The 21,067-nt window shown below is 52.7% G+C and overlaps 1 protein-coding gene across 2 annotated transcripts in view; it reads left to right on the forward strand.

The window, feature by feature from the left end:
• PRAG1 (PEAK1 related, kinase-activating pseudokinase 1) overlaps positions 1-21,067 on the forward strand; it is a 33,332-nt gene that overhangs the window by 7,177 nt on the left and 5,088 nt on the right. For both annotated transcript variants that reach the window (XM_029073934.1, XM_029073933.1), the window contains exons 3-4: positions 115-1,850; positions 11,148-11,296. In XM_029073934.1, coding sequence (XP_028929767.1) covers positions 115-1,850; positions 11,148-11,296 — 1,885 coding nt within the window. The remainder of the gene's footprint in view (positions 1-114; positions 1,851-11,147; positions 11,297-21,067) is intronic.

Here is a 21,067-nt window from a genome sequence, read left to right on the forward strand (position 1 = left end):
CCATCCAGCATTGGAATGGCCAGCCTTCTCATTCTCCTCCTCCTCTTCCTATCCCTGCTCAAGGGCCAGGAGCATAGCCCGACACTAACTTTATTACCCTTCATTGCCCCCCAGGTCAGCTGGTTCCCAGCTCATGGCAAACATCACATCCTGAATCCCTTGGATGCCCAGAAGGTTTACCAGGAGCCCTCAAGCAGCGCCGGGCACCAGCCCCCGGCCCGCCCCTGCCCTGCTGGCTACTCCGTGATGGGTCTGCGCGGTCCGGCAGATAAGGCCTCCCCCTCCTCCCACACTGTCGGCCTTCGCAGGGACAAGGGAGTGTGGGGGTCCGGGCCGGGACGCCCTTCCCCAGACCCTGCTGTGACCCCAGAGAACTTCAGCCAGAAGATGGCAGCCTCACCGGAGCAGGACTGCGGGGGAGGTGGGGGCAAGGATTCAAGGGCGTATGCTTCCCTGCCACTTGGGGGTGATCAGCCCTGCTCCCCTGGCAGCGAGAGTGAGGGCGGGGAATATTGTTCCATTGCCGATTGCTGCCCCAGGGTCCCTGGCCCCTGCGACGCCTGGACAATTGGGGACCGCGGGTCAGGAGGTGGTGGTGGCCCCTCCCCACAGTTCTGGGACCAGAGCACCGGCCAGGGACCGGGAGAAGGTGAGGGGGGTCTGTGGCTCCAGAATTCAGGCCGGAGCCTGCCGGGACGCTCCCGGGAGTCCCCGTCTGTCCCAAACCGGGCTGGCCCTAGCGTCTCCGAAGGCCGGTCCATTAAGAACAACCCTTCCTCCCTGCCCCAAGAGCCTGGCTATTGCTGTCCCACTCAGGGGCCCAACCCCTCTCCTGGGGAGCCTCCACTCCAAGACCCCACCCCCTCTGAGCCTGTCTATGCTGAGAGCACCAAGAGGAGAAGGGCCCCCCTGACCGGGGCCAGCCCTGGAGCCCATCCCAACCAGGCGTCGGGCTGCCCAAGCCCCGAGAACATAACCAACTGCCAAGACCCGGATCCAACCACCCAGCTAGCCTCCAAGATGACTGTCGTGGAGGCCCATGCAGAGGAGGACCACCGGACCATCTACCTGAGCAGCCCAGACTTGGTTATTGGGGTGCAGTGGACGTTCGGGTCCACTGTCCAGGACACAGGCCAAGGGGACATTGGCTGCGCTGGGCTCCGGGGCCCCAACCCGAGTGACGTCCAACCTTCTGGTGGCCTGATGCCTGGTCACGAGAACCCCGCCAGCGCCCGCCCCTCCAGCACCCGCCCATCTGGCATCCGCCCTACTGGTGCCCGCCCAGCCATTCCTCCCAAACTGTCCAGAGGTGCCCTGGCTGGTCCTCCAGGCTCTGCACTGGGCTCCCCACAGGCCCGGCTCAGAGAGGGCAGGGACAGCCACAGCTCTACGCCCTGCCCCAACAAATGCCCAGATGCCAGAGCTCCACGGCCCACTGCCACCACACCTGCTGCTGCTTCTCATGTCAATGGAGTCTCTGCCAAAGGCAGCCCACCCTCCTCCTCCTCCTCCTCGAGCCCCTGCCCCTCCAACCAGGGGTGGCCCAAGGACCTGCCCAAAGACTGGAGCCAGCAAGGCAGGATAGAGGAGGAGGCCGAGGCAGAGCAGGAGCTGTTGAGCCAAAGTTGGCCGATGAAGATGGGGATGGGCTCAGCCCGGGCATCAGCTGCAACCAGTTTCCGCCAGCACCACCACCTCCTCCACCACCGCCCCCTTGCGGAGGGCTGTTCTGGGCAGCAGGGTGTAACTGGGACAGGCATGAGCAAGTCGGCATCTTTTGCCTTTGAGTTCCCCAGGGATCGGAACAAAATGGAGGAATTTGCACCCCCTCCTCCGCCTCCAAAATCCAGGTATGTGCCAGCTGGGCCATCGCGGCCAGCATTTCATTTTGGGGCCGGGGCTTTATTCATTCATTCATTCGATAGTATTTATTGAGCGCTTACTATGTTCAGAGCACTGTACTAAGCGCTTGGAATGTACAAATTGGCAACAGATAGAGTCCCTGCCCATTGACAGGCATACAGTCTAATCGGGGAAGACAGACAGACAAAAACAATAGCAATAAATAGAATCAAGGAGATGTACATCTCATTAAAACAATATCAATAAATGGAATCAAGGTGATATACATCTCATTAACAAAATAAATAGGGTAATAAAAAATATATACAATTGAGCGGACAAGCACAGTGCTGAGGGGAGGAGCAGAGGGAAGGGGGGTGGAAGGGGGCTTAGCTGAGGGGAGGAGCGGGGGGTAGAGGGGCAGCAGAGGGAGCAGAGGGAAAAGGGGAAGCTCTGACTGGGAAGGCCTCTTGGAGGAGGTGAGCTCTCAGTAGGGCTTTGAAGAGGGGAAGAGAGTTAGTTTGGGGGAGGTGAGGAGGGAGGGCATTCCAGGACAGCGGAAGGACGTGGCGGGGGGTCGACAGCGGGATAGGTGAAAACGGGACGGTGAGGTGGGTGGCAGAGGAGCAGAGTCTATGGGGTGGGCAGTAGAAAGAGAGAAGGGAGGAAAGGTAGGAGGGGGCGAGGTGATGGAGAGCCTTGAAGCCTAGATTGAGAAGTTTTTGTTTCGTGTGGAGGTTGATAGGCAACCACTGGAGGTTAGGGGCTAGGAATGGGGAGGGGCTGTAAAGAGTGGGTGATAAGGGGCTGGCTTCAAAGAGGGAACAAGACAGAAAGCCTCCATTTTGGGTCTTTTCAGCCCTGGCTAGAGACTTTCTGGTGTAGCAAGAGATGGGGCTGAGTGAGGCAGGCAGTCTGGCTCCTTCAGCTGTGGGATGCTGGGCCTCCCCGCCCCCTGGAGGGGACCCTGCTGGACTTTGGTGCTTTAGAGCAGGGTGGGAATATATTTGGGTTGGTCGGGGAGGGGAGTGTAGTGCCTAACTCTGTTGGGGGATGGGACGGGTCTCAGTTTGCAAAAATCCAGGGAGAAGCTGAGGCCCTAACCTTCTGGCCTCACTGAACCACTGCCACCCCCCACCTCCAAGCAGTCCCCTCCTCCCATCCAACAGCCTCCCAGCAATACTGCTGTGGCCAGCACCTTGGTGGCACCACGAGGGTTGGGGGCTCAAGGAGCCCAATTCTTGATCCCATTTCCATGTCCCCATCCCAAAAGTGTAGCCCCATTCCTGGGCTTTGGGTTTCAGAGATGTGGTAGAAGACCTGGGAGACTGAGTTACCTCCAGGCTCCACTCAGTACCCCAGCAGGGGATGCTCCATAGAGTGGGAGCTGCTGACCAAAGGGCATATGGGCACTGTACGCTCACAAGGAATGATGACCAGGGGTCTTGGGTGCCGACTCTGGCTGGGGCCGGTTGGTAGGGCAGGTGTGACCCGGTGAGGATGGATGATGAATGCGGGACGGGGTCCTGGATGCTGACCGTGGGGTTTGGTAGGCGAGGCGGACGCGGTCCAGTGAGGAGGAAGGATGAGTATGAGGGGGCATCTGACGAGGGCCTGGGAGCCAGTTCTGTCTGTGATGAGGTCCAGGGAGGACAAGATGGTGGCCTTGGGTTTTGGGAGCCGGTTGTGGGTAGAGCAGGTCTACGTGTGGCTCTGTGATAGGAAGCCTTCGAGGTTTGCTGTCTTGTAGGTGTGATTGCCTCTTAGCATCCTGCCCTCATTTCTTCACCAACAGGTTCTTTCCACTGATTGGGAATGTGCTGAGATTCCCCAGGCTTGGGAATGCAGGGGGATGCCCCTGAAGAATCCCATGTTTGAGAAAGCTTAGGGTTTGGCACTCTTTGAGTCCGACATTTCATGCTTGTGCCAACCAGTGTCTTCCACGCTGCAGATTGCAGTGCACAGACGGGCACTGTGGGAAGAGCCTTTCCTGACTCTGTAGGTGCATTCCAGCTGTAGAGGGCAGTGACAATACGCAGGCAGAGCCTGCAGTCACAACATGTAGCGACATGCCACAAAAGCACGCAGCAGTAATACTCAGTGGCGTGCTCCAATGACAAAGCACAGCAATAATGCACAGTGATGTGCAGCAACAGCCTCCATCATCATGCAGGGAGAATATATATTTTAAACATGCAACAAGAGCACACGCAACAACATGTAGTGTCGTGCAGCAAAGACAGGCAGCAGCAATGTGCAGCGAATGTCATGATAATGCACATGTCATGCTGGGGAAGCAGCTCTGATTCTTCTCTCTGAACATCAAAGATTTTGCCTGGAACGAAGAGAAGCCAGTCAGGCCCCTGTGGGTTACTCTGTGAATTCTTCCAAAGTTTCCAAGGTTTTCACCCTTTCCCACCCTCTTCCGCAGTAGCCACCTTTTCCACGCTTTGGTGCCGTTGCTATGGCTCCCCCAGTTCCTGTATCATGGCTCGGGCTGGCATGAGAGGGAGGGAGGGAGGGAGGCAGGGATATGTCGGACTGGACCTGTGGGGCATTGGATTTGTGATGGAGGAAGCAGAGTCTGGTGGACCAGCGCTCTTTAGGCAGAAATCCACAGCCACCACTTGCTCATGTTCCCCCTGCTATTCCCCTCGGGGCAGGGGGGAGGAGGGTACGGGATCCTTCATCCATCTCAGTAGCAGTCAACCCAGCCCAGTTTCCCACAATGAGAACCTTGCCTATCCCTCACCGCCCCACTCCCCGGGGCCTGAATCAGTTTGGAATAGCAGGCTCCCCGCCCAGCACAGGTTCCCTGTCTTCCTTGTCTTCCTTGTCTTTGATGGGCCTCAGGTCCCAGGGGATCTGGGTGGGTCTGGGAGCAAGGGAGGCCCCTAACAAATTCAGAAGAGAGAAGAAACTTGGTTACAGGACTCTGGCCTGCCAGTTTCACAGCCAGAACAAAGCACCTTCAATGCAGGCTCACTCTGAGCCCCAGGCTAGATGCAAATGATCACTTAAATTCTTCCCGCCTTTGGGAGCAAAAAAGGCTGTTGAAATCCCTGCCCCCAAACGGATGCCTGCTGGATACCCGGAAGGATTTAGTCTAATTTCTGCTTTCCTGATCCATCGCTGGAAGCATTTAGTATTGAGCCCTAGCCAGCTTTCAAATCCCTTCCTCCGATCTTTCTGGTTCAATTCTATATTCCCTGGAATTGCCACTCTGCCCGTCGACACCAGCCGGGCCAGGAGAGATCCTGCTGCAGTGGTGGCAGCAATGGCAGCGGTGGCTTCAGCAATGCTGAGTGGGCGCGGTTTCAGGGGTCTGTTTCCTCGATCCCAGGCAGTCCTTCTTTCCTTCCGTCTTGTTGAGCTGCCTTGTGTAAAGGCTGGTGATGGTGGCGTCACTCCTGGCACCTTGGTCCATGAGCCTCACCTCCTCCGGGATCACCCTGGGCACTGCTCCGGTGGCTCCTGGATTGACAGGCCCCCTTTAGTAATCCTGACTCTGGGCTTTCCCCTGCCTGTAAATCCCCAGCAACCAGTCTGCCTTGGCCCAGTCTGCAGACAGTAAGTGTTTAATAAATACTATTACAACAAAACAGCTTCTGGCTCCCGACTCCCTGGATCCTACCGCCCCCACTTCTCCCAGCTTCCCAACACGGGGGTCCTGAAGAGCAAGGAATCAGGACTGGAAGCCATGGATTTCCCAGCCCCATTCCTTTCCCCTGTCGCTCCTGCAGGGCCAGAGCGGGTGGGATGAAAGGGAGGGCAAGGAGCTCTGCCCTTTCCTTTCCACCTATAGCTTCATTCTCCTGTCCCTCCTTCCCTTTCCCTCTCCTCTTCCGTCCCCTCCCCAATAAAACCTTTAGTCAGCCACCATCAAAGGAGTGCAGGTTAATCATTATTCATGCTTTTAGGTGGAAAAGAGGGCTGGCACAAAGCACTCTTTCATAGATTAATTACCCCAGCACTGAGGCGGAGAGGCATTTCACTTTAGCTGCAGCTGCAGCACAGCTCTCCTGCTCCACTAGGAGCTTATTGAGCTCTGTTGGTGGGCCGTATTCCCTGCTCACACCCAATGGGTCTTTTGGGGTCCAGGAAAATCCTAGCCTCCTCTTGGGAAAAACCTCTCCTCTTCAGGATTCAGGATGACCGTGCCACATCAGTCCCGAGACGCCAGGGCAGCCCTCTGCCTGGTCTTCCGCCTGGGCGGTGGCCTTGTGGGCCTGGGGTTCCGCCCTTCTTATCGACCAGGCCTTCATTCCCTGCCCACCTCCACGTCCACATCCACGATGGATGGGAAAGGCAGTCAGGGCTGAGGGACCAGAACTGCCGTTTGAGGACCCTGGTGGCAAGGCTTTCTGTTCAGGTCTTTTCCTGTGGCCTGCCGCTTCTCACCCCTGTGCTCTCCAGAGGTCCTCTGGCTCTCTGGCAGGGCCCAGGTCACAGGACACAAACTGCAAGGCATAGCACAATGGACCGAGCCCCTCCACGCATCCTTGCTTCTCTGAGGTGATCCTCTGGTGGACCAGAGTCCTGTGATCTGGTAGGTACATGTCGGCTTCTCCCCAGGTTGTGCTGCTGGGGTCTGTGGGAGGCCTCATCCTGGATCCCCACCCCAGAGCCTTCTGGGAGTCTTCCTGATGCTCTTTTTGCCAATGCCTCTTTTGGGGTCCAGGAGACGGGTGCGGAAGGGGGGAGAGATGGGTTCCCACAAGGCAAGTGCTTCATAAAGACCACTGCTCCTGCCACCATCCAGCCTCTCCAAGTGTCGAAGAGGGATTGCTGTGCTCATCGTCCTGTAGAGTGCACTGCACACAGGAAGCGCTTAATAAGTACCGTAGTAGACCATGTTCCCCTGTCAAAATGAAGCCTCATTCATTCAATCAATCAATTGTATTTATTGAGTGCTGACTGGGTACAAAGCACTGGACTAAGGGCTTGGGGGAGCACTTGGATTATTGGCCCCTGAAAATGTGTTTGCCCATGCCTCCCTGCTGCAAAAGCAATGACCAAGCCTGCACTGAGAAGGCTAGAGTTTGTAGGAAATTTTCCAGTGGAAAAATGTTTGGGGACCTGGATTCTGGATCGGGAACTAGATATTGGATCCGAATCCAGGTTTTAGGTCTGGAGCCAAATCTCGATATAGTGGTGGCAGTGGTAGGGAGGGTGTCTGGACCTGGATGATTTATTTGTTTTTGTCTGTGGATTTCTGGACCAGGATCTAGATATAGTTTTGGAACCTGGTTCTGTAATCCCGTTATGGGCAGGGTATGTGCCTGCTAATTCTCCTGTATTGTACTCTCCCAAGTGCTTAGTACAGTGCTATGCACAAAGTAAGTGTTCAGTACCAGCGCTTAGTACAGCGCTCTGCACCCAGTAAGTGCTCAGTAAATACAGCTGAATGAATGAATGAATAAATACCATTGATAGATTGATTTGAATTGGCAAAATCTTCAGGTTCAACAGGAGGCTGCTCCATGCAGAACGAGGTCAGCTGTCAGAACCAGGGAATCCTCTGCCTCCCCTCACTGTCTCCTTACAATCCCTGACCTTCCGACCCCCAGCACAACCCAGCCCTAGTACAATCCCACCCTGCCCCGGCCCCGGCCCAGTCCCAGTCCTTAACCTTGGACTGTGGTTGTGTGTAGAATGTCCCTCCATCTAAAGGTGGGGCTGGCAGACAGTGTTACTGTGCCCCAGGCAGGAGGGCTGCATCAACCACATATCACCCCTCAGCTTTGCACAGAGTCTTCTGCACTCTCTGGCCCAGTTCTCCATAGCCTGAGACCCACACCCAAGGTTGGCTGGCAGAGGGAGCTCTTTCTCTAGAGGTCTCCACAAACAGAGACCCCTCCCCCCTTTCTCCTTCTCCCTCCCCCGCCCTCCTCCCCACTTCCACTGACCCCTTCCAACTTCTGTCCTCTCACTAGCCAGGAAGTCCTTCCTCACATGCAAATGTGATTTCTCCAACTTTAATTCCTGCCTGTTTCCTCTTCTTGGCCATTGGTGGAAGTAGAGAACAATTGGCCAGCACCCTCCCCTGAAAAGACCTTCATATGGTTAGGAGACCCCCTCCCACCTCCTCATCACTTTGGCCAGTCGTCGTGTGATGCTCTCCTGTTTCTCCCCATCTTATTTTAAAGCAGCTCTGTGGAGTCTGAATTCCCCACAATGGGGTCCCTATAGTGAGATCTTTGCGGCGGGGTCCCTGGGGCAGGGTCTCCAATCCTCAATGGGGTCTGGGGCCAGGCTCAGCAGACAAGGCCCTGAAGGAGGCCCCCCAGATGGATGCAGCTGAAGAGAGCCCACCTCAGGCCAGAGCTCAGTGTGGTAAGGGGTCTTCCTGCCACCTGCAAAAGGTGAACTGGACTGCCTGGGGGATTCTGGGTGGCTTCCTGGATTTTCGGGCCAGCACTCTTTAAACTATCTGAAATACAACTGGATTTCTCTGATTTACTCTTTGGAAGAGCAAAAGGGGAAATGTTCTTCCTCTTGGAAAGTTTCCTTCAGATTTCCAAAATGCCTCTTGGCATTACACGACCAAGATAAGAGACTCTCTTGCAGGGGTCAAGGGTTCTGGATTTGAGTCTAGGCATGGTAAATGAAGTGGGCAGATGGTCTGGGTTCAAGTTTGTGCATGGTCAGTGGGGAAGCAGAGGTTCCAGTGTGTGTGTGGTTGTCGGGGCAGAGAGTCCGAGTTCAAGTTTGTGCCTGTTCAGTCAGGGAGCCGAGCGTCTGGGTTTCAGTCTGGGCCTAAACTGCTGTACTTATTATAAAATTATAATTATTATTATTATGATTATTGTATTTGTTAAGCACCAACTACATGTCTAGCAGTTTCCTAAGTGCCGTACTGTATTTGGAGACTCCGGTTTCTTCGTCGGTCAGATCTGTAGGCTGGAAAATCCCACCGACGGCTGTGGTGATGACCGGCCATGTGTGAGTGGGCCAATCCTTGCCTGCAGCCATCGGCCCTGGTAGGGACTGTGGCTTGTCCACCTGCAGAAAGTTTCAGATCTCCTCATGCCCCCTTGAAGACTGTGGGTTTTAGTCATTGCAAAGCCAGGGGGGAGCTTTCAGAGAAGGCATTTTCCTCCCAGTGCAGAAGTCTGCAGAAGGTTCTTCCTGCCCATTTTCCCCTGAGCTTCGCCCCAACAAAGGATAGAGAAGGCTCTGGAAGCCTGTGGAAGGACCTTGTTATGGTGGGAGATGGCGGGTTAGGGGACAACCACCCTGCAATCCCTCAGTGGTGCCGGCAATGTCTCAGAGATTCTGTGAGCTGCCAGCACAACTGCTTGTCTGTCTCTGTCTGAACCTCACTTCCTTCTCTCTCTCTTTCTCTCTCCCCCCTGAGTCGGCTCCATCTGTGGACCAGCAGGGAAGGAAATCTAGTGTCAGACTGCAGGGAGGGAGGGAACTCTTGGGCTGCATTTATAATTTCCTTTTTGTTGGTAGTAAGAAGCACTGCCTTGCTCCCCATAGAGCGGCCCAAGGGAGAGTCAGCCTGGGCCCGGGAGTCAGGAGGTCTGGAATCTACTCCCAGCTCTGCCCCTGCCTGTGGCATGACCTTGAGCAAGTCACTAACCTCTCTGGGCCTCAGTTTCCTCAGCTTTAAAACAGGGACAAGATACCTCTTCACCCTCCATCTTAGACTGTGAGCCCCAAGTGGGACTGGGACTGTGTCCGACCTGATTAACTTGCATCAACCCTAGGGCTTGGCACATAGTATACATTGATACCATTATTATTGTAAAACAGAAGGAGAGAAGGGGTGGTTTCTGCGTCATGAGGCAGTTTATGTGAGTTCTCAGACATTGGATTTTGTAATGGCATCTGGGGACTTGACATTTATCAAATGGCTTTGATGAATTCTTTATCTCTATTGTGGATAGAGCTCCGAGTTCCCGCTGGGCGGGCCGTGCGGCCGACAGCCCTTTGCCTATCAGCTCCCAGCCGAAGAGCAGACCTGGGAATTGCAGGTCTATTTTCAAAAGGTCATGCTCATTCTGGGGCCTCCTGGAGCGCTTCTCTTGCCTGCACACAGCAGGCAGGAGAGAGAGGCTCAGCAGTTCCTGTTTCCCCATTCTTTTCTTTGTCCCCATGACTTGAAGATTTAGGAAGCTAAAGGCATTTTTGGAGACGGTCTTTAAGGAGGGAATCCCATTCCCAGCCAACAGGAATCCACTGGAACCAGGGCCAAAATGGAAATCTAAAAAGGAGTGAGGAAAGACGAGGTAAATTCCAATCCAGCTATAGTTTGTCCCTGTCAGACACTCAGACTGGTTGTCCTGTTAGCAGTTGGACTGTCTCCATGGTAGGGCTATTTGCTGAGCGCCCACTGGGAGCAGGGCACCATACTGAGAGCCTGGGAAAGAACAACAGATTTACCAGGTGCAGTCCTTGCCCATGAGAGCCTTCCATTTGTTATTCTGTACTTCCCAAGCTTGCATCTAGTATGTGCACCCTGCCAAGTGGCCACTCAATATATGCTCTTGCTACTACACTCTTCCGGGGAGACGGGCATGAAAATATTTATCAGTAGAGTAATCAGAATAAATAGTTGACTGAACAAGTGCTGGGGAAGGGCAGGCATATGTCCGTGAGTCAAGGTGGCTGTTGAGTTGACAGGGCTCAGGGTTGGGAGCTGATTAGAGGAGCTGGGATTTCAGTTGGGCTTTCGGTTCAGATACAGCACTGCACAACATCCAGTCGCGATTTGTGTTTCCTCTCCCATGGCTAATGCTGCTGAATTCTGCCATGTTCACAAGGAACTGGGAGTCATACAGTCAATCAGTGAATGATATTTACTGAGTACTCACTATGTGCAGGTCATTGTACTCAGTACTTGGGGGAGGGCAGTAGAGTTAGTGGGGACAACCCCTCCATCGAGTAGTTTATAATCTAGAAGGGGAGAAAGACACTAGAATAAACTACAGGTTGGAAAAAAACCCAAATTTAAAGAGGTGGGTATGAGCGTGGAGGGGGAAGAAGATGAAGGGGATGGAAGGAAGCAGTGGCGGGAAGGAGAGGTCGGGGAAAAACGGAGGGAATGGAAGACAGGAGAAGAGGCCGGGTTGGATGGAGTGGAGGTAGTAGAGGAAGGAGCAGGGAAGGGGGTGAAGCCCTAGGTTCTGGAGCCTCCCCTCCCAGGCTAGAATCTGAGACCTCCCCTCCTAGTGTATGGGAGTATGGAGTGGGGAGAGGGGAAATGGGGCAACTTGGGAGGGACCCACATCTCTCCGGGAACTCCTATCCCCTGGGCCCAAAATGAAGCAGAGTTTTGTTTCTGCCTTTCCCAGGCATCTTCTCAAAATGAACCAGAGCAGCTCTGACTTGGAGAGAGTGAGAAGGGAGACCCCCAGCCCCACCTTCCGAGGAACCCACGCCTGCTTCGCCCCCGGCTCCACCGACAGCGTGGACTCCGACAGCCGGCCGGGCAGTGACGGAGGTAAAACAGATTCTGCAGTTTCTCAATCTCACCCCTGTCAGCAGGACCCCTTCCCCGGGCCTGGGCCCGCAACCTGACCAGCCCTTTCCAGGCAGCTGGCTGCCAACTCCCTTCACGGGAGTTCCCTCACAGGAATTCCCTTCTAAGAGTCCCCCCTCCCCCCGCAGGATTCCTCTGGTGGGAATCCTCTCCCGGGGGTCCAGCGGGTGCCAGGCTGCTGAGGATTCTGGGCCAGCGGGCACTTCTGAGTTCTCTCCCTGGTGGATGAGGAAACTTGGGGCAGTTATTTGTCTTCCGAAAGACCAGACTGTAGTTCCTGGTTGACTTTCTGTGGTGTAGAAAGGCTGAGAGATCATTTCTCTTGCCATTTCAAGCAAGCAGTAGGACCTCTGGATTGAGGGAGAGGCAGAAGAGGCAGCGGAAGGGGAAGGAGAGGAGGAAGTGGATAAGAAGGGGGGGGAGGTTGAGGGCGGAGGGAGAAGGGAAGAGGGAGTGGAGAGGGAAAGGAAGGAAGTGGGGAGAGCCTCTCTTCCTACCAATCTCCTTCCGGCCTCTTTCCCTCCTCCATTCCCAGAGACTGAGAGCACCAGGCTGGGGGCAGGCGGCAGCGAGGGAGATGGCAGCCCACAGCCCACAGCCCCCTATTCCCTGGCAGACCAGGCTCTAGAAATGCTCCTCAGTCATTCTTTGGCTTGGATAGAGAGTTTTAAAAGTCCTTTCTAACTACCCTTTTCCCTCAGTGAACTTGAAAGCTTCTAGATCATTCACTCTCTTTCCTCTGCCAAGCAGCAGCAGAGGCATTACCTCTTCCCTGGCCCCAGCCCCACCTTCCACACATGAGGGTGGCCCACAAGACCATCCTTCTGAGTAATAATAATAATGATGATGATAGTATTCGTTAAGCGCTTACTATGTACCAAGCACTGTTCTGAGCCCTGGAGGCAGGAGAGCGAGAGGGAGCTGCTGCTCCTGCTGCTGCTGCCACTGCCACTGCTGGTCCCGCCACCCCCGAAGAATGCATGAGGGAACAGCCTAGCAGCTGCAGCTGCAGCTGCCTCATTAGCTAATTCTGCAACTGCTTTGTGCACATCCTCCCCCTCCTTCCCTCCTTCCTTCCTCCCCAGGAAATGGCTAACTCCAAGATCCAGAGTGTTGTAGCCTACAGAGCTCCTATTACCAGTAGTCTGAAGGAAGAGGCAAAGTGGCCTAGTGGAAAGGACACAGGCTTGTCAGTCGAGAGAACTGGCTTTTAGTACTAGCTCTGCCACTAGCCTTGGGCTCTTGGGCAAGTCACTGTACCTCTGTGGAGCTCAGTTCTCTCATCTATAAAATAGGAATAAGATCCTTGGTCTCTGTCTTACAGTGTAGTATGACTCACAGGTCCACTGTAGGACAGGTACTCTGTCTGATCTCATTATTTTGTGTCTACTCCAGGGATTGACCCTTGGTAAGCACTTCATGATACCATAATTTTGATTTTTGTAAGGGAGAAAATACTCCTTTCTTGGCATTCTGGCCAGTGGGGGTAGGGATTCTGTTCCTCTAGAAACACTATTCTTTAGAGATAAGTTTCAGAGCCTCTAAGAGCTCTAAAAGCAGGGTGTCCTAGTGGAAAGAGCAAGGGCCTCGAAGTCAAGAGTGCCTAGGTTCTAATCCTGGCTCTGCCACTTGCTTGCTGTGTGACCTTGGGCAAATCACGTATCACTTTGTGTTTTAGTTTCCTCATCTATAAAATGGGAATTCAGTACTTGCCCCCTCCCCCCCCGCCCCCAAGACTACAAGCCCCATGAGGGATAGGGACCATTTCCCATCTGATTATCTTGAATCTGCCCCAGTGCTTAGCACATAATAAATGCTTAACAAATACCAAAATAGTAGAAATAACGATTGTTATTGTTATTATTGTTGTTGCTGCTGTCAGTATCAGAGCTAAAGGAGGTGAGGGAGTTGGGAGCTCTTGTGATCTCAGACTGAGGATTTAGAACATTCATCTTGTCCACCCTCTACCTCCACCCCACCCCCAGAGAGGCTGTTGCCTTTCCAGAGGGGTGCATGTTTATTTTGTTGATCAAGCCATTAGCTCCAGAGCTCTCCAGAGCACTACAGTGCAGGGTGGCGTGGTGGCCCACTCGTCCATTGAGAGGACTTGGACCGTAGAGTGTCCGGGCAGATTGGCAGATCTGGGGCTGCCTGGACCCAAGCCTGCAAGGGGGCAGGTTGCAGTTATCTCATCAGTCTTGTCATTTTGTCCATGCGATAGGAGCTGCAGATTCCTTGGAGAAACAGCTTGGCCTAGTGGTAAGAGCACCGGCCTGGGAGTCAGAGAACCTGGGTTCTAATGCGGGCTCTGCCACTTAACGCTGTGTGACCTTGGGCAAGTCACTTAATTTCTCCGTGCCTCAGTTCCCTCTTGTGCAAAATGGGGATTCAGTATTTAGAATGTGAACCCCCCATGTGGGACCTGATTATCTTGTTTCTTCCCCAGAGCTTAGTACAGTGTTTGGCACATAGTAAGCACTTAACCAATACCACAATTACTGTTTTTTACTACTATTATTATTCCTCCCTGCAGCCTCCCAACTGCCTGAGCATTGGGGGGGCTGCTTGGGGTTGGAAACTAAGGGTTGGAGGCCATTGGAACGCTAAAGGCTGCTTGGTGTTGGAAACTGAACCTTGGTGGCTGTCTGGGCATGGGAGGCCATCTGAGCGTGGTAGGCTGCCTGGCGTTGGAGGCTGCCTGAGGGAGAGGCTGTCTGTGGGGAGGGTTGTTGCCCAAGGGCAGGAGGTAGTCTGATGTGGGCAGCGGCCTGGGCGGTGGCTGCTACAGTCAGTCCATCGATCACTCAATCATTCAATCATATTTATTGAGTGCTTACTGTGCGCAGAGCACTGTACTAAATGCTTGGAAGAGTGCAGTAGAACAGAGTTGGTTGACATGTTCCCTGCCCACAACAAGCTTGCGGTCTAGAGGGGGAGACAGACATAAATATAAATAAATTACGCATATGTACTTAAGTGCTCTGAGTCTGAAGGAGGGAACTAAAGGGTCACACTGAGAGATGGCACAGCCCAAGATACAGCCAGTTCTGCCTGCACTGTCTCATGACTAGACTCTCTACCACACAGGGACCTCAGCTGGTTCCTCAACAGCCAGAGACTTGGGTGTGGACTGAGGAGAGAGTCTCATCCCTGGTAGCCAGGTTCCTGTCCCTTCCCTTCCGCCTCAAAGCTGTTTATGAGCTGCTTGTAGAGACTGTTCTTCTTCCTTCTCCTCCTCCTGCTTCCCCTCCTCCTCTCCCTCCTCCTTCTGCTTCCCCTCCTCCTCTCCCTCCTCCTTCTGCTTCCCCTCCTCCTCTCCCTCCTCCTTCTGCTTCCCCTCCTCCTCTTCCTCCTCCTCCTGCTTCCTTTCCTCCTCTTCCTCCTCCTCCTGCTTCCTTTCCTCCTCTTCCTTGTCCTCCATTTGACAAAATACTTTTCTAATGTTCCAGGAAAAATCTCCCTCTGTGACTGGGCCTAGTTTTGAATCATTGGGATTATGTCTGAGTTTCTGAAAGAGAAACAAAAGCAGAGAAACCTCTGACCTGTCAGTGACAGGTGGCTTTGACTTGCTGCTGGAAAGTCACGTGTGCCAGTATTTAGTCTTCCTTAAACTCATTGAATACATAAGGGCTGAGGTGAGGTCAAGGTGATCGGACCGGAAACAGTCCCCGTCCCCTGTGGGCTCACAGTCTCAGAGGGAGGAGGGAGGGAGAGGCAAAGAACTTCTCCCCATTTTACAGGGGACTAAGGCCCAGAGAGGTTAAGGGACATGGGCCAGGTCACCCAGTAGGCCAGGAGCACAGCTGGGATTTGGAACGTTTGGAAAACCATTCACGCTGGTATGCTGCCCCTTTCTACCTCACCTCCCTTCTCTCCTTCTGCAGCCCACCCCATACACTCTGCTGCTCTGCTGCTAACCTCCTCACAGTGCCTCGTTCTCACCTGTCCCGCCATCGACCCCTTGCCCTCCCGCCTCTCATCCGCCAAAACTAACTCTCTTCCCCTCTTCAAAACCCTACTGAGAGCTCACCTCCTCCAGGAGGGTTTCACAGACTGAGCCCTCCTTTTCCCTCTCCCCCTACTCCCTCCTTCTGCTCTACCCCCTTCCCCTCCCCACAACACTTGTGTATATTTGTATATATTATTTGTTACTCTATTAATGATGTGTATATATCTTTGATTTTATTTATTTTGATAGTATTGATGCCTGTCTACTTGTTTTGTTTCACTGTCTGTCTCCCCCTTTTAGACTGTGAGCCCACTGTTGGACAGGGATTGTCTCTATCTGTTGCCGAATTGTACATTCCAAGCGCTTAGTACAGTGCTCTGCATACAGTAAGTGCTCAATAAATACAACTGAATGAATTAATGAATGAATGAATAAAGGGTGCAGATTGTAATGCCTAAGCTACATGGATAATAATAATAATAATTATTGTTATTGTGGTATTTGTTAATTGCTTACTATGTGCTGGGCACTATACTAAGTGCTGAGGGGAATACAAATTGGGTTGGACAGAGCCCCTGTCCCAAATGGGGCTCACAGTCCTAATCCCCATTTTATAGATGAGGTAAATGAGGCCCAGAGAAGTGAAATAACTTGCCCAAGGTCACACAATAGACAAGAGGAGAAGCTAGGATTAGATCACATGACCTTCTGACTCCCAGGCCCTTGCTCTATCCGCTAGGACATGCTGTTTGGGCTTAGTCTCTTGGAGGAGATGTAATTTTAGGAAGTTTTTGTAGGTGAGGAGAGTAGTGAACTGTTGTAATAATAATAATAATAATGTTGGTATTTGTTAAGCGCTTACCGTGTGCAGTGCACTGTTCTAAGCACTGGGGAATCGGGTTGTCCCACGCGGGGCTCACAGTCTTAATCCCCATTTTACAGATGAGGTAACTGAGGCACAGAGAAGTGAAGTGACTTGCCCACAGTCACACAGCTGACAAGTGGCAGAGCTGGGATTCGTTGTAGATAAAGGAGAGGGAGTTCCAGGCCAAAGGGAAGCTGTGGGCTGGGGGTTGGCGGCAAAATAGATGAGATGGAGGTACAGTCAGTTAAGTTGGCATTAGAGTAGCAAACTGAGCAGTCTGGACTGTAGTAGGAAATTGGCAAAAATGCCATTCTCTGGCAGAGAAGCGTCATCACATAGTGGATAGAGCACGGATCTGGGAGTCAGAAGGTCATGTGTCGTAATCCCAGCTCCGCCACTTGTCTGCTGTGTGACCTTGATCAAATCACTTCACTTATTTGCGCCTCAGTTACCTGATCTGTAAAACGGGGATTGAGACTGTGAGCCCCATGTGAGATAGGGATTGTGTCCAACTCGATTTGCTTGTATCCACCCCAGCGCTTAATACAGTGTCTGGCACATAGTAAGCACTTAATATTATCATTATTATTATTGTTGTGAGGGCATGGAAGCTGTTTCGTGTCCACTGAAGTTTCAGGGGTAAAATTGAGTTTCATTGACAGGGAGAACTACCTTTCTGTCCTGAGAAAGCCAAACCTTCGGAGTTTTGGACTCAGCAAGTTATGGCTACGGGGAAGAGCCAGGAAGTGGCCAGCTATGTTCTATTGAGGGAAATGGGTGAGGTTGTTGGGGTTTGTTTTGGGGTTTTTTCATCATAGCCTCCCAATTTTAAAAGTAGCTCAAATGGCATTTTCTCAAACTTTGCCACGTTGTTAAAATCACTCACCTTCAGCTACACCCAAGTTTGGACGTGTTCAGGCTGAGAGAGGTTTCCTCAGAGCCAAGGTCACCCCGGGGGCTTCGCGGAAAGGTCGAGAGCACCCAAGTGACTCCCCTACAACCCTCACCCCCAAACAACCCAACCCAACGAACTGTGATGAACCACTGCCTTGCAGGCTGTCTGCAAACCTCCCCCCACCCCAAACACTTCCACCCACAACATGCTCATCACTCACCACTTCCTCCGGATCTGGCTGACTCTCCTTCCCAGCAATGAAAGCCCGTGACCCAGCCAGCAGCGAGGCTGGCCCCAGAATCAGCATTTCCGTAACCCATTTAGTCTAAACTATCAGTCACAGTTTCCGGTTGGGGGTGGGTTGGGTCAAGCTGTATTTACTGACCTCTCTAATCTAGGGGGACCATTGGCCTGGTTTCCTGCTGGACAGTCTGATTTTCAGCTGGACTGTCCCCTTTCTGGGTTCCTTTGGATCCAGTGTTTCCATTTCCAATTCCAGGCTTCCTCCTCTGCCTCGGCTCCCACCACTGAGTGTCGCGGCTTGGAAGTGGCACCTGCATTTATGGGGAACCGGGAGCTGGGGTGCAGAGGTTCTGGAGCAAGGAAGGTGGAAGGGGGGATCAGGTGTCATTCCCCCCCCCGCCCACCATCCGCAGAAGGACGCCCTCTAGTTCTGGGTAGAGGCAGATGGGATGGTCTTCTGCAAAATGACCCATGTGATATTAGCAGCATCAGCAACAATGGTATTTATTGAGCACTAAATGTGCCCAGGGCACTGTCCTAGGTGCTTGAGAGTGTACAATACAATAGAGTTGGTAGACACATGCCCACATAGTCACGTTAGGCTGAGTGCCTGACATAACACCTTTTACATCACGTTTGTCTGCATGTCCAGTGACTTCAGGGCCTCTGGCAGCCACCAGCCTATAACCTGAAGTTCTGGGCTGTGCAGACAGGATCAATCAATCAATCATATTTATTGAGCACTTACTGTATCCAGAGGACTATACTTAGCGCTTGGGAGAGTACAGTATAACAATATAACAGATGTGTTCCCTGCCTACAACGAGCTTACAGGCTAGAGGGGAAGACAGACATTTATACAATAAATCAATTACAGATTTGTGCATAAATGCTCTGGGGCTGGAGGGTGGGGTCAACAAAGGGAGCAAATCAGGGGGACACAGAAGGGAGTGGGAGAAAAGAAAATGAGGGCTTAGTCAGGGAAGACCTCGTGGAGGAGATGAGCCTTCAATAAAGCTTTGACGATGGGGAGAGTAATTGTCGATTGGATACGAAGAGTTGTCAAGTGTCTTTTGGATATGAAGAGGGAGGGTATTGCAGACCAGAGGCAGGACAGGGGAAAGAGAGGTCGGCGGCGAGATAGACGGGATCAAGTTACAATGAGTAGGTTGGCATTAGAGGAGTGAAGTGTGCGGGCTGGATTGTAGTGGGAGAGTAGTGAGGTGAGGTAGGAAAGGGCAAGGTTATTGAGTGCTTTAAAGCTGATGGTAAGGTGTTTCTGTTTGATGCGGATGTGAATGAGCAACCATTGGAGGTTCTTGAGGAGTGGGGAAACATGGCCTGAATGTTTCTATAGAAAAATGATCCAGGCAGCAGAGGGAAATATGGACTGGAGTGGGGAGAGGCAGAAAGCAGGGAGGTCAGCAAGGGAGCTGATACAATAATCAGGTGGGATAGGATAAATGCTTGGATTAAGGTGGGTAGCAGTTTGGATGGAATGGAAAGCGTGGATTTTAGCAATGTTGTGAAGATTGAACCAACAGGATTTAGTGATAGGTTGAATACGTGGATTGAATGAAGGAGATGAGACAAGGATATCGCCAAAGTTACAGGCTTGTGAGGCAGGAAAGATGATGGTGCTATCTACATTGATGGGAAAGTCACGGGGAGGAGAGGGTTTGGGTGGGAAGATAGAGGGTTCTGTTTTGGATGAAGTAACAGCAGGACATCCAAGTAGAGATCTCTTGAAGACAGGAGGAAATGCAAGACTGCAGAGAGGAAGACAGATCAGGGCTGGAGATGTAGATTTGGATATCATCCACAAAGAGGTGGAAGTTGAAGCCACGGGAGTAAATGAGTTCTCCAAGTGATTGTGTATAGATGGAGACCCAGAACTGAACTTGAGGAACACCCACAGCTAGGGGTTGGGAGACAGAGGAGAGCCCATGAAAGAGATTGAGAAAGAGCAGCCAGAGAGATAGGAAGAGAACCCGGAGAGGACAGTGTCAGTGAAGTTGAGGTAGAATAATGTTTCCAAGAGAAGGGGGTGGTCGACAGTGTCAAGGGTAGGTGAGAGGTTGAGGAAGATTAGGATGAAGTCGAGGCTGTTTGATTTGAGCAAGGAGGAGATCATTTGTGACCTTTCAGAGGGTGGTTTTTGTGGAGTGAAGGGGGTAGAAGCCAGATTGGAAGGGTTCAAGGAAAGAAATGGAGGATAGGAACTTGAGACTGCTGGTGTAGACAACTCGCTGAAGTAGTTTAGAGAAGTTAGGGTTAGGGTGGTAGGAGGGAGATGGGAGAATAACTGGAAGGAGTCAAGGGAGGGGTCTTTTAGGATAGGAGACGAGCATGTTTGAAAGCAGTGGGAAAGAAGCTTTTGGAGAGTGAACAGTTGAACATAGCAGTCAGGGTAGGAAGAAGGGAGGGGGCAAGTGCTTTAATAAGGTATGAAGGGGTGGGGTCGGATGCACAGGTGAAGGGGGTAGATTTTGAGAGAAGGCAGGAGGAGATCTCCTCTTGAGATACTGCTGGGAAAGATGGGAGAGTTGAAGAAGGGTCAGGAGGAGGAAGGCACTAGAGAGGAGCAGGGGAGGATTTAGAGAGATCATGCCTGAGACTTTCAATTTTCTCAATAAAGTAGGTGACCAGGTCACTAGGGGCAAGAGATGGGGTTGCTGGGGGACAGGGAGTTTGAGGAGGGAGTTAAACGTCTAGAACAACAGACAGAACATGCTGAGCAACCAGCTTATCCTTCCTATCCCATCTCCTCCTCCGCCTCCCATCCCCTCAGAATGGCATCCATACTTGACTGTTCCCTCCAGGGTCACTGTGTCCTGATGGTGACTGGAGAGTGATTTCCCAGAAGGCCAAAGGGCCAGCAAGTTGGAGGTTCCCCACTCCTCCTGAGAGTTGAACAGAGCATCAACAAGGACCTGTTGACTGCACCAGAGAAGGCAAACTGCCCCAACTGCAAGGTTCAAACCCACAACCGTGGCTAATTTTGTGAACTAAAATTGGTGAACTCAGGAAATGGCCCGGGTTTCCGCCATCTGATCTCTGCAGCCCAGCTGCCTCTGAGCCAAATGTTGGGAGTATCTTGTCCCCCAGCATCTCCCCACTCCCCAGCCCCCCAGCAGCCTTCATCCCAACAGCTCTGGACCCACAGATCCTACTCTCCTCCTGCAGGGAGGGAGAAAGAGAGATGTGAGCCTTCTGCCCTTTCTCCTTCCCTTCCCCTTCCTTTCCTTCTTTCCCTTCTCCTTCCTCTTCCCCTTCGTTTTCTTTTTCTTCTGCTTCTTCCACTTCCTTTGCACTTCCACTTTCCCTTCCCAACTCCTGACCAGGGTCTGGAGGAAGGCAGTTTAGGTAAGAAGACAGGAAGGGGAGCTGTTGGAATGAAGACTCCCCCTTTGCCAGAGCTCTTTCCCTTCTTTCCAGCTTTCCTTCCTTCTCCTTTCTCAACCCATCTTCTCCCCTCCCTTCTCCACATCAAGCATCCCTCCTCAGTCCCTGCCCCTCTGAAGTCAAGACCCTACTGGGCTGCTGTCCTGCATGGTGCTGGTCTGTAACCTGGTGATTTCTGAGTGTGTGCCAGGGGGGCCCACAAGGTAGGGACAGGGTGCTTGGTAACCCGGTCGTCTCTCTGTGGGCCGGGTCAATGCAGGGTGCCTTGTCCATAGCCTGCTGGTCTCTCCATGGGCCGGATCAAGGACAGGGCACCTGGTCCATAACCTGGTGGTCTTTCTGTGGGACAGGTAGGGGCAGGGCGCCTGGTCCATA

This window comes from Ornithorhynchus anatinus, chromosome 10 (assembly GCF_004115215.2).
Source record: "Ornithorhynchus anatinus isolate Pmale09 chromosome 10, mOrnAna1.pri.v4, whole genome shotgun sequence".
NCBI lineage: Eukaryota > Metazoa > Chordata > Mammalia > Monotremata > Ornithorhynchidae > Ornithorhynchus > Ornithorhynchus anatinus.